The 13,018-nt window shown below is 39.8% G+C and overlaps 1 protein-coding gene across 1 annotated transcript in view; it reads left to right on the top strand.

Moving 5' to 3' along the window:
- Positions 1-13,018, top strand: part of SGCG (sarcoglycan, gamma (35kDa dystrophin-associated glycoprotein)) — a 91,730-nt gene that overhangs the window by 63,208 nt on the left and 15,504 nt on the right. Inside the window, exon 6 of the mRNA XM_011958867.1 lies at positions 11,745-11,817. Coding sequence (XP_011814257.1) covers positions 11,745-11,817 — 73 coding nt within the window. The remainder of the gene's footprint in view (positions 1-11,744; positions 11,818-13,018) is intronic.

Genomic DNA, 13,018 nt, shown 5'->3' with positions numbered 1-13,018 from the left:
GATTTTCCTGCCTCAGCCTCCTGAGTAGCTGGGACTACAGGCACCCACCATCACACCTGGCTAATTTTTGTATTTTTAGTAGAGGCAGGGTTTCTCCATGTTGGCCAGGCTGGTCTCAAACTCCTGACCTCAAATGATTCACCCACCTCGGCCTCCCAAAGTGCTGGGATTACAGGTGTGAGCCACAGCGCCCTGCCACCCTTTGTCTTTTTGTAACTGGAGTAACCCACAGACTTATCAAATGTCACTGTTATCTGTGCAGTTCAAGTATCTGTTTCCCAAGTTTCTTTTATTCTCATCATATCATGTACTTGAATTCCTCATATTTCTACAAAAAAAGTTCTCTTTTTGAACTAAAAGTTGAATACCGGTCTCATAGGACTCATTTTTAAGACTGAGAAGAGACCATTTTATTAAAAAAATTTTTTGGAACATACTCTAAATTTACTTGCTAAAGACTAGAAGACATAAGCAGACACTTGTTAAATCTATTCCAGTGCCTTTCTGTACTACTGTGAAAACCAGTAGCGATGTTATTGTCTCACACAACCCTATCAATACTCCCAAATGAAAAACAAATAGTATTTCCTGGCCAAGGAAGTAGACTCCACCCTATTACTGGCCCTAACAAACTATAACGATCATAACCTAATGTTGCATACTCTAAGACAGTAATGTATCTGGTTTTGTTACTAAAATGAAAGACACTAGGGCATTTAGTTAAAGGAAATTGGTCATTGTCCAACAAAGCACCTTGAGCATCAGAAATGCACTGTTGCGTACGATAAAGAATACGGGCTGGGTAGACCTGGATTCAGTTCCTACTTCTGCAATTACTAGCTGCATAATTTCAAGTAAGTTAATTTTTGTTTTCTGTTTCCTGACTTCTAAAAGTGAGTTGATAATGTCAGCTGTACTATCATTGCCGGGTTAAGTGGATTAAGTATGCAAAGGACAGCAGAGTTCTTGGTAGAGTATCATTGCACTGCAGGGCAGTAAAATCTGCAGGGAAAACAGTCTAACAGCTTAGATCGCTTCACAGAGAATCAGTAAAGTGAACTTTTCGTTAGCCCAGGGCTCATTCCGGGCCATGACATCAATTGGAGGAACAGGTGAGAAAAATTGATAAGCAGCTGTATTATTTATTAACTGTATGCATGCGTCAGAACCATCCAGAGGGCTTGTTTCAAATATACTGCTGGGGGCCAGGCACAATGGTTCACACCTGTAATCCCAGCACTTTGGGAGGCTGAGGTAGGTGGATCGCTTGAGCCCATGAGTTTAAGACCAGCCTGAACAACATAGCGAAACCCCATCTCTACAAAAGAAAAAATACAAAAATTAGCCAGGCACAGTGCTGTGTGCCTGTGGTCCCAGCTACTCAGGAGGCTGAGGTGGGAGGATCACCTGAGCTTGGGAGGCAGAGGTTGCAGTGAGCTGAGATTGAACCACTGCACTCCAGCCTGGGTGACAGAGTGAGACCATGTCTCAATAATAGTAGTAGTAGTAGTAATAATAATAATAATACTAATAATAATAATAGTGCTGGCCCTCATCCCCAGAGCTTCTGATTCAGCAGGTCTGGAATGTGACTTGAGAATCTGTGTTTCTAGGAAGTCCCCAGGTGCTGCTGATGCCACAGCTCTGGGGACCACACTTTGAGAACCACTGCTCTGGACTAGCGTGAATCAGCAGGAGAAACAACAGGTCAGCAACATGTTGACGCTCTCTGTAGAACAGCAGTCCCCGACCATTTTGGCACCAGGGACTGGTTTCATGGAAGAAAATGTTTTCACAGTGTGGGAGATGGTTTTAGAATGAAACGACTCCACCTCAGATCATCAGGTATTAGATTCTCATCTGGAGCACGCAACCTAGATCCCTCACACGTACAGTTCACAGCAGGGTTCGCCCTCCTATGAGAATCTCATGCCTCCACTGATCTGACAGGAGGCAGAGCTCAGGCAGTAATGCTCGCTGGCCCGCTGCTCACCTCCTGCTGTGAGGCCCAGTTCCTAACAGGCCACAGACCAGGACCCGTCTATGGCCCAGGGATCTAGAGTCCCTGCTCTAGAACATGCATTCAAGTTGTCCTTTTAAAAGACAAGTTATAATCTTCTCTTTTATAGCTGTTTTTGCCCGAGGCACAGTTTTCTCCCAAACTCCTCCTCTGCAGTGCAGCTGACTAAGCAAAATATACCCCACCTCTAAAGACTCTACGCTTTCCTTGTTATTTTGGTGTTGCAAACATTTCTAGTTCTTATTGCCAGAGACACCATGAACTGAGAGTGTACAAACAGTACAGTTTTGAGCAAACCATAATTCTTCTCAATTTTCCAATACGTTATTGGCGTCCTTACATTTTATGATTAAAGAAACTAAGAGATTCCACAGTTTTGATGTTTCCCTTCTTGTTTTATCTCTATCCAAGGTCTGACTCTCTAACCGTTGTCTACGGCAGGCTTTGTCGATCTTAACACTGGTTTTTTTTTTTTAAACTTTAAGTTCACGGGTACAAGTGTAGGTTTATTACATAGGTAACTTGTGTCATGGGGGTTTGTTGTACAGATTATTTCATCACCCAGGTATTAACCCAGGTTATTAGTTATTTTAGCTGTTCGTCTCCCTCCTCCCATCCTCCACCCTCCAACAGGCCTCAGTGTCTGTTGTTCTCCTCTCTGTGTCCACATGTTCTCATCATTTAGCTCCCACTTATAGGTGAGAACATGCAGAATTTGGTTTTCTGTTCCTGTCTTAGTTTGCTAAGGATAATAGTCTCCAGCTCCATCCATGTCCCTAGAAGGGCGTGCATGATCACCTTCTTTTTAATGACTGCATAGTATTCCACCTTTTCTTTATCCAGTCTGTCACTGGTGGGCATTTAGGGTGATTCTATGTCTTTGCTATTGAACCATAGCATTGTTAACATTTGGGGCTGGATAATGTTTTTGGTGGAGATTGGGGGAGACTGTCCTGTGCATTTCGGGATGTTTAAGCAGCATCCTTAGCCATTTAGTGGCATCCGTAGCCTCACAAGGTGCTGGTAGCATTCCCACCCCACCAGTTGTGACAACCAAAAATCTCTCCCAACATGGCCAAAGTTCCCCATTATTGGGGGACGGGGAGTAAAATCACCCCCAATTTAGAAGCACTTAAATTTATACTGTTTCTCTGGAATTAGCATTTACATAGCATTTGCTGTGTGTCAGTGACTAACCTAAAAGCCTCCAGTACAAAATAATTCAGACATGCTTCCTTTTACATGATGCTTACGCTTTGGCTGGGGAGGTGGAAACACAAATTAATTTGTTGGATACAATCAGCTAAAGGACACTAAAAGATGTTTGAGCAAAAGCCTACAGGAGCAGCCCAGAGAAAAGGATTCATTCTGCCGGGTATGATGCGTGGAAAGAGAGGCAGAATAGGTCAGCAATGATTTCTCCAGGAAAGAGACATTTGAGCTGGTCCTAGAAGGATGGGTAGGAGTTTATCAGGAAGAAAACATAACGATTAGCATTCTACACAGACTGTACTCATGAACAGATATTAATGGACAATTGCTGAAAATAGCAATGGGTAACTTTTTTTTTATACTTTAAGTTCTGGGATATTTGTGCAGAACGTGCAGGTTTGTTACATAGGTATACACGTACCATGGTGGTTTGCAGCACCCATCAACCCGTAATCTACATTAGGTATTTCTCCTAATGCTATCCCTTTCCTAGCCCCCGACTCCCCAACAGGCCCCAGTGTGTGATGTTCCCCTCCCTGTGTCCATGTGTTCTCATTGTTCAACTCCCACTAATGAGTGAGAACATGCAGTGTTTGGTTTTCTGTTCCTGTGTTAGTTTGCTGAGAATGATGGTTTCCAGCTTCATCCATGTTCCTGCAAAGGACATGAACTCATCTTTTTTATGGCTGTATAGTATTCCATGGTATATATGTGTCACATTTTCTTTATCCAATCTATCATTGATGGACATTTGGGTTGATTCCAAGTCTTTGCTATTGTGAATAGTGCCACAATAAACATACGTGTGCATGGGTCTTTATAGTAGAATGATTTATAATCCTTTGGGTATATACCCAGTGATGGGATTGCTGGGTCAAATGGTATTTCTGGTTCTAGATCTCTGAGGAATTGCCACACTGTCTTCCACAATGGTTGAACTAGTTTACACTCCCACCAACAGTGTAAAAGTGTTCCTATTTCTCCACATGCTGTCCAGCATCTGTTGTTTCCTGACTTTTTAATAATCGCCATTCTAACTGGTGTGAGATGGTATCTCATTGTGGTTTTGATTTGCATTTCTCTGATGACCAGTGATGATGATTTTTTTTTTCCTATGTCTATTGGCTGCATAAATGTCTTCTTTTGAGAAGTGTCTGTTCATATCCTTTGCCCACTTTTTGATGGGGTTGTTTTTTTCTTATAAATTTGTTTAAGTTCCTTGTAGATTCTGGATATGACCCGTTTGTCATAAATCTACTTGGATTGACTCCAAGTAGCCTTTGGAGTTTCTCACGTCAGCAAAAGCAACAGCAGTTGACAGCCAAGGAAAGAGCAGTGGTAGGAAAAGGGACAGGCGGCCTCACTCTGAGGACTGGAAAGAAAACCCAGTTCTTTGCTTCTTTTCTCCGCTCTCATCCCTTGCACAGCAGCCCATAGCTCTGATGAAAGGGGAAAATAAAATGGCTCTCTCCTTAAGACGGTGCACTCGAAACTCCTGGCTGCACCAAGTCCTAATCCTGACTCGAATTGCCATTCTTTGAGTAATTAAGACAATTGCTATTGCTATTGTTTTAATGACTCAAATAAGCTAAAACTTCTCTTTAATTCTTAAATAACTTCCATTTAGACTTTAGTCAACGAGGCTACTGAATAATAGTTTTTAAGTGAAATTTATGGAAGCGATTACACAATTTCACCAGTTCAGTCTGAAATCGATTTAGGCCTTTGAGCAGGCTCATCTTCGTCCCCCACAAAATTAGCCACCAAGTGGCCAAAGTTAACATTTCTTTTATTAACCCAAATTACAGAACATACCATTGGAATAACATCACAATGTTGTCTTCAAAAAACTATTCTACACCATTGCCAGAACTGACTTCTGCCAGATGACAAATTGTTAGTTTGGCCACCGTAAGTGTATTTTAGCTCCCTGGCAACAATTTGCTAGGCTCGGTCCGTTTCCCAATATTATTATCTTTAAAAACAGAGTTCTTTAATAGTATCCATTTCCCATCATTAATGAGAAAAAGTAAGATCTAGCAACAGTCCCAATTCTTCATGCCTTCTGTGCAGCTAAGCAAGATCACATAAAGTCAAAAGTGATAGTGTAGAAATGCTAGAGTCACCCATAATTATAGCCAGTGACAAAAATGGACCTGGAGAACAATGTGTTTAGCAACTGAAGAAGTGAAAATAAACAAGGATGTTAAGTCGAAAAAGACGTGAAGACAGATATCTGGAAGGTGCTTTTAGGAGCACCATATCCTTCAAACGCATACCCAAGGGCACAGAACACTGGCTGATGCAGCACCGGACGCAGCGTTCAGTGCTGTGCTGCAGTCAATGGTATTTCAGCTGAAAGGAACAAGAGTCCCAATTAAAACAGGCTTAAACTGCAAGGATATATATTATCTCACATAGGAAGGCTGGGGAAAGGGTAACCCCAGGTTGTTGATTAATTTAGTAGCCAAGTAATACTTCTCTACCTTTTCTTCTCTGCAAGTTTATATTTCCCTTTTTGGTTGCAAAATGATTCCATCAATTGCAGACATCACTTGCCACCGCAAAGGCTTCTCTCAACATCTGTCTCTAAGAGGGCCTCAGTGATTTGGCCTCTTAAGTGACTCTCCCAGCTGAAATTTTTCTCATATTAAATTATTTGAATTTCTTTTGTATGTGGCATTTGGCTGGATTTATTTTTTGTAACGTAATTTATTTTGATTTTTAATGTGGAATTTAAAACATTCACATTCATTGTGATAACTGCTGTGTTTGGCTTATCTATGCCATGTTATTTCATGATTTTTATGTTTAATCTTACCAGGTTTGAGTCTGAAAAAAGCCTGGTGTAAAGGGAGATAGAGTGGGACCAGATTATGCAGGGATTTGCTGGCCATTATAAGAAGTTAGGATTTGTTTTAATTCAATGGGGAGGCATTGAATTGTTTTGAACAGGGTACTCCTTGATTCATTATACATCTTAAGATCAATCCAACCATTACAAGGGAGGTTGGAGGAAAGAATGGAAGCAGTAAGACCAGTTAGGAGGATGTCAATTGTAGTACAGGTGATCAGTGAAGGTGACCTGGATTGGGTGGTAGCAATGGTCAGAGAGGGAAGTGAATTACTCCAATTTAAGATCTGACAGCTACAGGCTTGCCCGTGAATCGGATGTATGGCAGGCAGCCAAGAGTACACTCAAAGATAATATTTGTTTCGGGTGATGGCATTACTCTCTGGGTAATGGAGAGGCCTGAGGAGGAGGAAAATTCGTTTGCAGGGCAGGCAGCATCAACAGTTAATATTTTAGACACGTAAACTGAAGATCATCTGGGAAAACTGCCAGGTGCATATGTCATGTCAGCTATTGGGCGTGTGAGTTAGCTACTGCTCAGAACAGAAGTCTAGACTAGAGATACATGTGGGCGTCATCAACCAACTGAGCTCTGAAAAATGCCAACGGTAGAGGCCAAATAAAGGCAGAGCAGCCACCAAAGGAGAATAAGGGACAGGCAATGCGGTGGGAGGGATATTACAATAATCATTTTTCTGGTGTCAATAGAGACTATTTTCTCAGAATTTGGACCCAGGAGAGATGACAGAAATTGTTATTGGATTTATTATTATGGAAGTCATTGCAATCTTAAGGAGAGCATTTTTCATTGGAGTAATAAAGGCAAAAGGCAGGTTGAAGTGATTACAAAGTGAATAGGAAGCAGTAGAGGCAATATGTGGGGACATTAAGCGGAAGTTTACCTGAAGAAGAGAAATGGAATTTTTTTGACATCACTTGAAAAGCCCATATCAGTCCATAAACGCTCGATGAATGCGTAGAATGAATCTTAACAAATAGTTATCAGTGTTGATACAAAAATGAATGCATGTCTGAGATACATAATATATTACTGTTTGAACAGAAGTATTAATATTGAATTCTGTGTATTTCTATAACTGAAGGAACCTAGAAACAACAGTATGTTGCAAAGAATGTAGCAACTTGGAGTAATTTGCCATTCAGTTGCTGAGCTCTGTTCAAGAGTGTCATGATTGCTGGGCTCTGTACCTTGAACTTTCCAACTGCCTTCATGGCCATCTCAATCCATCCTGCACCACACCACAGTCTTACCGTGGATCTTCATGTGAGCATCATTCGTCATACAATGCTCTAGGATCCCGAAGGGAAGAATGATGTTGAGTACTACTGCTTCACAGTAGAAATGGACATGTCTAATCTCAATGACATATTCTAAAACTAAAAAAGTTAACATTATTAGACTAGGCTTTCCTTTATTTTCCTTTTTATTTGTACTTTCCTATATAAATAATGCATATTATACAGGGTCATTTTAATGCATGATTTATATAACGATATTTTATAGTAGAACTTTTTTCCTGTCTAAAATTTTAGATTATAGGACTTCAAATAATATGTTTTATTTTCCACAAAGAAGGGGTATTACACCAGTTATATTTCTTATATCATCTTGGTTGTGAATATTTAAATGAATGCAAACATAAAGAAAATGCAATTAAATTGAAGATCAACAACCATTTCCTGAGAATCATTTTATGAAACCATTTAGGAAAATTCATATTATTATATGCAAATAGGTTCCGAGGAGTATTTAACTTTGAGGCTGAATAGTAATGATATAATCAAGAGCATGTAATTTGGGCATTTATCATTTCAATGTAGAGAAACTGCTGCTCTTATATAAAGATAATACATAGCAGTTTATAGATTTTCTATCTCCCTATAAGTACATTACCATAATCATATGTCAATATAATATCACTAATTATAGTTACATTAGAAGGTAAGTAATTGGCACACATTTAAAAACTAATTACCGAGTTTTACTGCCCTGGAAAATAGCGCCACTGAAACTCTTTGAATAAATGCAGCTATTGGGAAAGAGAATTGAAGCTGCTGTGAAAGTTGATTGTATGAATTGGGTCATGTTGTTATATCCAAGCAAATCGAGGGGCTGAGGGGAAAGCACTCAGGGCACGTAGCACCTTTTTCAAGTACTGAATTTTCCTCAAGCCCAGCCGCTGAAATGGCCGGCTGTCACCCTAAGACCGGTGTTACCTAGTAAATGCTGAAACGACCTGCCATAACACCAACAAGTGTTCTACCTGCTGCCCTCACTCACCAATCAGAGCTTGTCAGCTCCCAGAAGCTTCTCTAGTGCCAATGAGCCTTCTTTCAAAACAATACATAACATTTCTTTCTTTTTTTTTGAGATGGAGTCTCACTGTCTTGCCCAGGCTAGAGTACAATGGTACAATCTTGGCTCACCACAACCTACACCTCCCAAGTAGCTGGGATTACAGGAGTGCGCCACCACACCTGGCTAATTTTTGTATTTTTAGTAGAAACGGGGTTTGATCATGTTGGCCAGGCTGGTTTCGAACTCCTGACCTCAAGTGATCTGCCCGCCTTGGCCTCCCGAAGTGCTGGGATTACCAGCGTGAGCCACTGCACCTGCCCACATTTGTCTTTCTAATAAAACTCCCAACTTTTTCTTTGTTCTTTGGAGATATGCCCCAAATTGCAGTTCTGTGATTCCCCCAAAAATCATTTAATTTAGAGATTTATCTCTGTATTTATTTTGACCCAACACTGTGCTCAAATAAAAATTGCCTATGAAAGTGGAATAGATTGCAGTCTCTAGTTTTGTTTTACAAGGGTATGTGTTACAGAAAGTAAAATGTGTTGCTTTTTTCTCGTTCATAATATCATCTTGTTTATATAAAAATAGAGAAAATAATTACAGAAAATTTTATGCCCACATTCCTTTTGTTTCTATTTCTTAGTTATGGAAAGAAATCATTATTTTTTGATGATTCATAAAGCTCACTCTAGGTTCGTGGTAACAAAGCATTACTTGGGTTTCAAACAATGCTACATAAACCACAGTAAATATACTTATATAAAACTAAACGTAGCTGTCTGCTTGTCTTCTTGAGAATTGACTTGAGGTGTATTAAAATTTACATTTTCTTTTATATTTTGCAAATCAGAAGAAGCAAGGAGGAAAGAAAAGGATAAAATGAATACATATTATTTTACAGATTACTATGTTAAATTATTTTCCTCTGTATGCCAAGCAGGAAATGTTGTCAATACATCAACAAACCAGATATTATACTCTAAAATTTGACTGCACCATTTATTGTGGAAACGCCAGTGCTTGGTATAGCCTAACTTTACGTAATGATCTCCATTATCATTTAGGTTTGCTTAAGTGGTATTTTAAGAAAATGTGACTTGTTACAGCATGTATGAGGATCTATTTATCATCTGAGTAGAATTTACATAAATTATAATTTTCATGAAACATTAACCTTCACTTATGTGTGTTCCTTTATTTCAGTTGATTATAGTTTTTATGTAAATCATCCTACTAAATCTGTTTGTAATTTTAAAATTTCTTTTTGTTCTGATTTAAGTCTGTTTTGCTTTTGTGCCACAAGCTATTATTCCTTGGATAAGTTTTTCCAGTGTGGGTTTTTATCATATCTTCATATTTAAATAACATTACTAAGGAAGTAGTAATTATAATAACAAAGCTAATACAGCCAGTAATACTGTGGAGAAAATGTGAAGGTACTATGAACTGTAGGACTGGCCGGGTGCGGTGGCTCAAGCCTGTAATCCCAGCACTTTAGGAAGGCCGAGGCGGACAGATCACCGGAGGTCAGGTGTTTGAGACCAGACTGGCCAACATGGTGAAACCCTGTCTCTATTAAAAATACAAAATATTAGCAGGGTGTGGTGGTGGGCACGCATAGTCCCAGCTACTCAGGAGGCTGAGGCAGGAGAATTGCTTGAGCCTGGGAGGCGGAGATTGCAGTGAGCGGAGATCGTGCCACTCCACTTCAGCCTGGGTGACAGAGTGAGACTCCGTCTTAAAAAAAGTTAAAAATACAAATAAAAAATTAGTAAGAGCTGTTCAAAAGATGTTTTGCCCAGGATGAGGATTTCTCAACACAGAGGCTGGGAAACTTTTACCCAGGCAATTTTTCTTCAGTGTCCAATATTGAAACTAATACAAGAGTTGATTAAAAAATAAACACTTTAGTTGTTTCATTATAGAAGCTCCTCAACTTGCAATGGCTTGCCTGCTACACAGCCATGGCAAGTCGGGCACCCTCTGTGTTTCCTAAAGAGGAAAGTGCACAGCGTGAGGATGAATCCTGAGATTCCTGTGGAACCACAAGGGAGAGAAAAACGCTTTGCAAGCGGCAGCCACAGCCTCTTAAGCCAAGGGTAGGGCCTGAGCCAGGGGTGGGACCTTAGGCAGGCCAGGGCCCAAGATAGGCATGAGCAACCTGGGGAAGTCGTGATGAGCATATATACGCGATGTGGTGTTTGGTGCTGCTTATATCTGTGAATATGCCCATGAAATTCAAGAGGATATAGATTTAAATGAAATGTGAAAGATACGTTTGTATTCCATGTAGATAGAATTCGTTGCTTCCAGTGAATTGGATTATTTGTTTATTCCTGGACACTCAGCACATTTTCCTGCCCCTGGACTGCTGCTGTTTTTGAAATTCTTGCTCACAATCTCCATCTGTTTATAGAAGTTTATTTATTTTAAGGTTCAGACCCACTTCACTTTCTTATATAGTGGTCCCTGATACCTTAAAGTAATTCTTCCCCCTTGATGAACCTCCAGATAATTTTGTTGCACTTTGCTCCTGGCACATTACTTTCTATCACATATTGTTATTTATGTATGAAAACCCCTATAGCATATAGATTAAACGTGTGGGCTCTGAATTCAAATTACAGCCTTGCCACTTCTCACCTGTGGAACCCTAGGCAAGTTAATTAACCTTTCTCTTCCTCAGCTTCCTGGTGGGTACAATGGGAAAATATTACCTGCATTGTAGGGGTCTGATTGTTAAACAAGTTAGGATGCATCGAAGAGCATGTCACTTTCACCTTGTTTCTCTGCACCCCAGCTGACACAGGGCCTTGCATATAATTAGGTTCTCAGACTCATGAAACAGCTGGGAACATACTGATTCCTAGGGATTAGAAGGTTCGTTTTAAATATTTAAAGCTTGTAATTTTTCTGTAAATATTCTGAGTGCCTTAGAAACAAGTAACACAAGATACAATTTTTGCACATAAAATCTAGAGAATTAGTTAAATTATTATTACTTAAAATATATGGATGTATGCAACTTTCAGAAGGACTTTTTTTCCTTTTTTGATTTGAAGACTAATACTGCTTTCTGGTTTTAAAATAAGCCTGCTAACTTGTAATTGCTTTGAAAACCATATTTTGTTTATGGGAACATAATGAAATGGGATAGCCTCAGAAAAGCAGGGAAGCAGTTGGGCCTATTTTTCCACCTGTAACTCAAACATCTGCAAAAATTCTGCAACAAAGAACAAAATCCATATGTTCTTTAATATCTAGGCTAAATGTTTATTTTGTCTGGTGCCACTTGTTTTACTTCTGCTCCTGATACATCTTTGTTTTTTGTTTAGGACCTGAAGGAGCTCTTTTCGAACATTCAGTGGAGACGCCCCTTGTCAGAGCCGACCCATTTCAAGACCTTAGGTAAGAATTTTTGTTCAAATATTAACAACCTCTCCTGTAGAAGAGAAGGGGGTATGTGCTGGAATAGTATGTCAGCAGTGACTACGACCTGTTTCTTATTTCATCCGTTGCCTTTATTTTCAAGACGTTCTGCTTATAACTAGATAGTATTTATTAAAATCCAAAGGAGGTCAAAAAGTCCTACTGACTCCACACTTGGTGCCTCGTCACAGCCTCCTCCTTCCTCCTGCTTCCTCCTCTCCAGTCTGCCTCTCACGCTGGTATCAAAATGAGTTTGCTAAATGCAAGCTGGTTAAAATGCTTCTTTGCTCCCACATCACATCAGCCATAGGAAAATCCTAAGTGCTCCACTGGGCACTCCCAGCCCTTCATAGTCTGGGCTGTGACTGGTGGGACCTCCTCCCCTACCCTGCCACCCAGACGCGAGTGACTGCCATATCCTCGCCGACCGTCCCGCACCATCCCCTTGTTCTTTTGCACTGACTGCTGCATCTTCCTGGGGTGCCCCTTCCCCGAGGAGACCTCATGAATCTCTGCTCATCCCTCAAGTGTTCATGGAGATGCTTCAGGTTTACGATTCATATATTTTACAAACCTATTCTTTTCCCCTGAAAAGTGTCAGCATAAGTTTCCTAAAGTGTTTTACAATTCTTAACACAAAGCGTGTGCATATATATATTATATTATCCATCTCTACACTATCTGCCAACAAGGCAAAACCTTTGAACCTTTTAGTGGAAAAGAAAGGTGCCCTATGTGGCTGTGAAATGTGCAAAAGGCACTCTTGAAAATGTCACTTTACTTTAAATTTGTAAAAGATATATGCAGTATTAGTAGCGAAAATAACATTATAAAAAGCAAGTGCATGATAAATCCATATTTGCAAAATAGTTGGAAACATTTGGTGTATCTCTGTTTTAATTTGTAGTAACACGCACACAACATAAAATTCACCATCTCAGCCATTTTTAGTGTACACTTCAGTAGTTTTTTTTTTAGGAAGTGGATAATAGCTGTATTACATGTTTATATTTACATTAGATTTGATTATGTTTATTTATTTATTTATTTTTATTATACTTTAAGTTCTAGGGTACATGTGCATAATGTGCAGGTTTGTTACATATGTATACTTGTGCCATGTTGGTGTGCTGCACCCATCAACTCGTCAGCACCCATCAATTCGTCATTTATATCAGGT

The sequence above is a fragment of the Colobus angolensis genome, unplaced genomic scaffold (genome assembly GCF_000951035.1).
Source record: "Colobus angolensis palliatus isolate OR3802 unplaced genomic scaffold, Cang.pa_1.0 Scaffold113, whole genome shotgun sequence".
Lineage (NCBI taxonomy): Eukaryota > Metazoa > Chordata > Mammalia > Primates > Cercopithecidae > Colobus > Colobus angolensis.
Note: the sequence above shows the minus strand (reverse complement) of the source record. Positions and strands in the feature narration are given on the sequence as shown.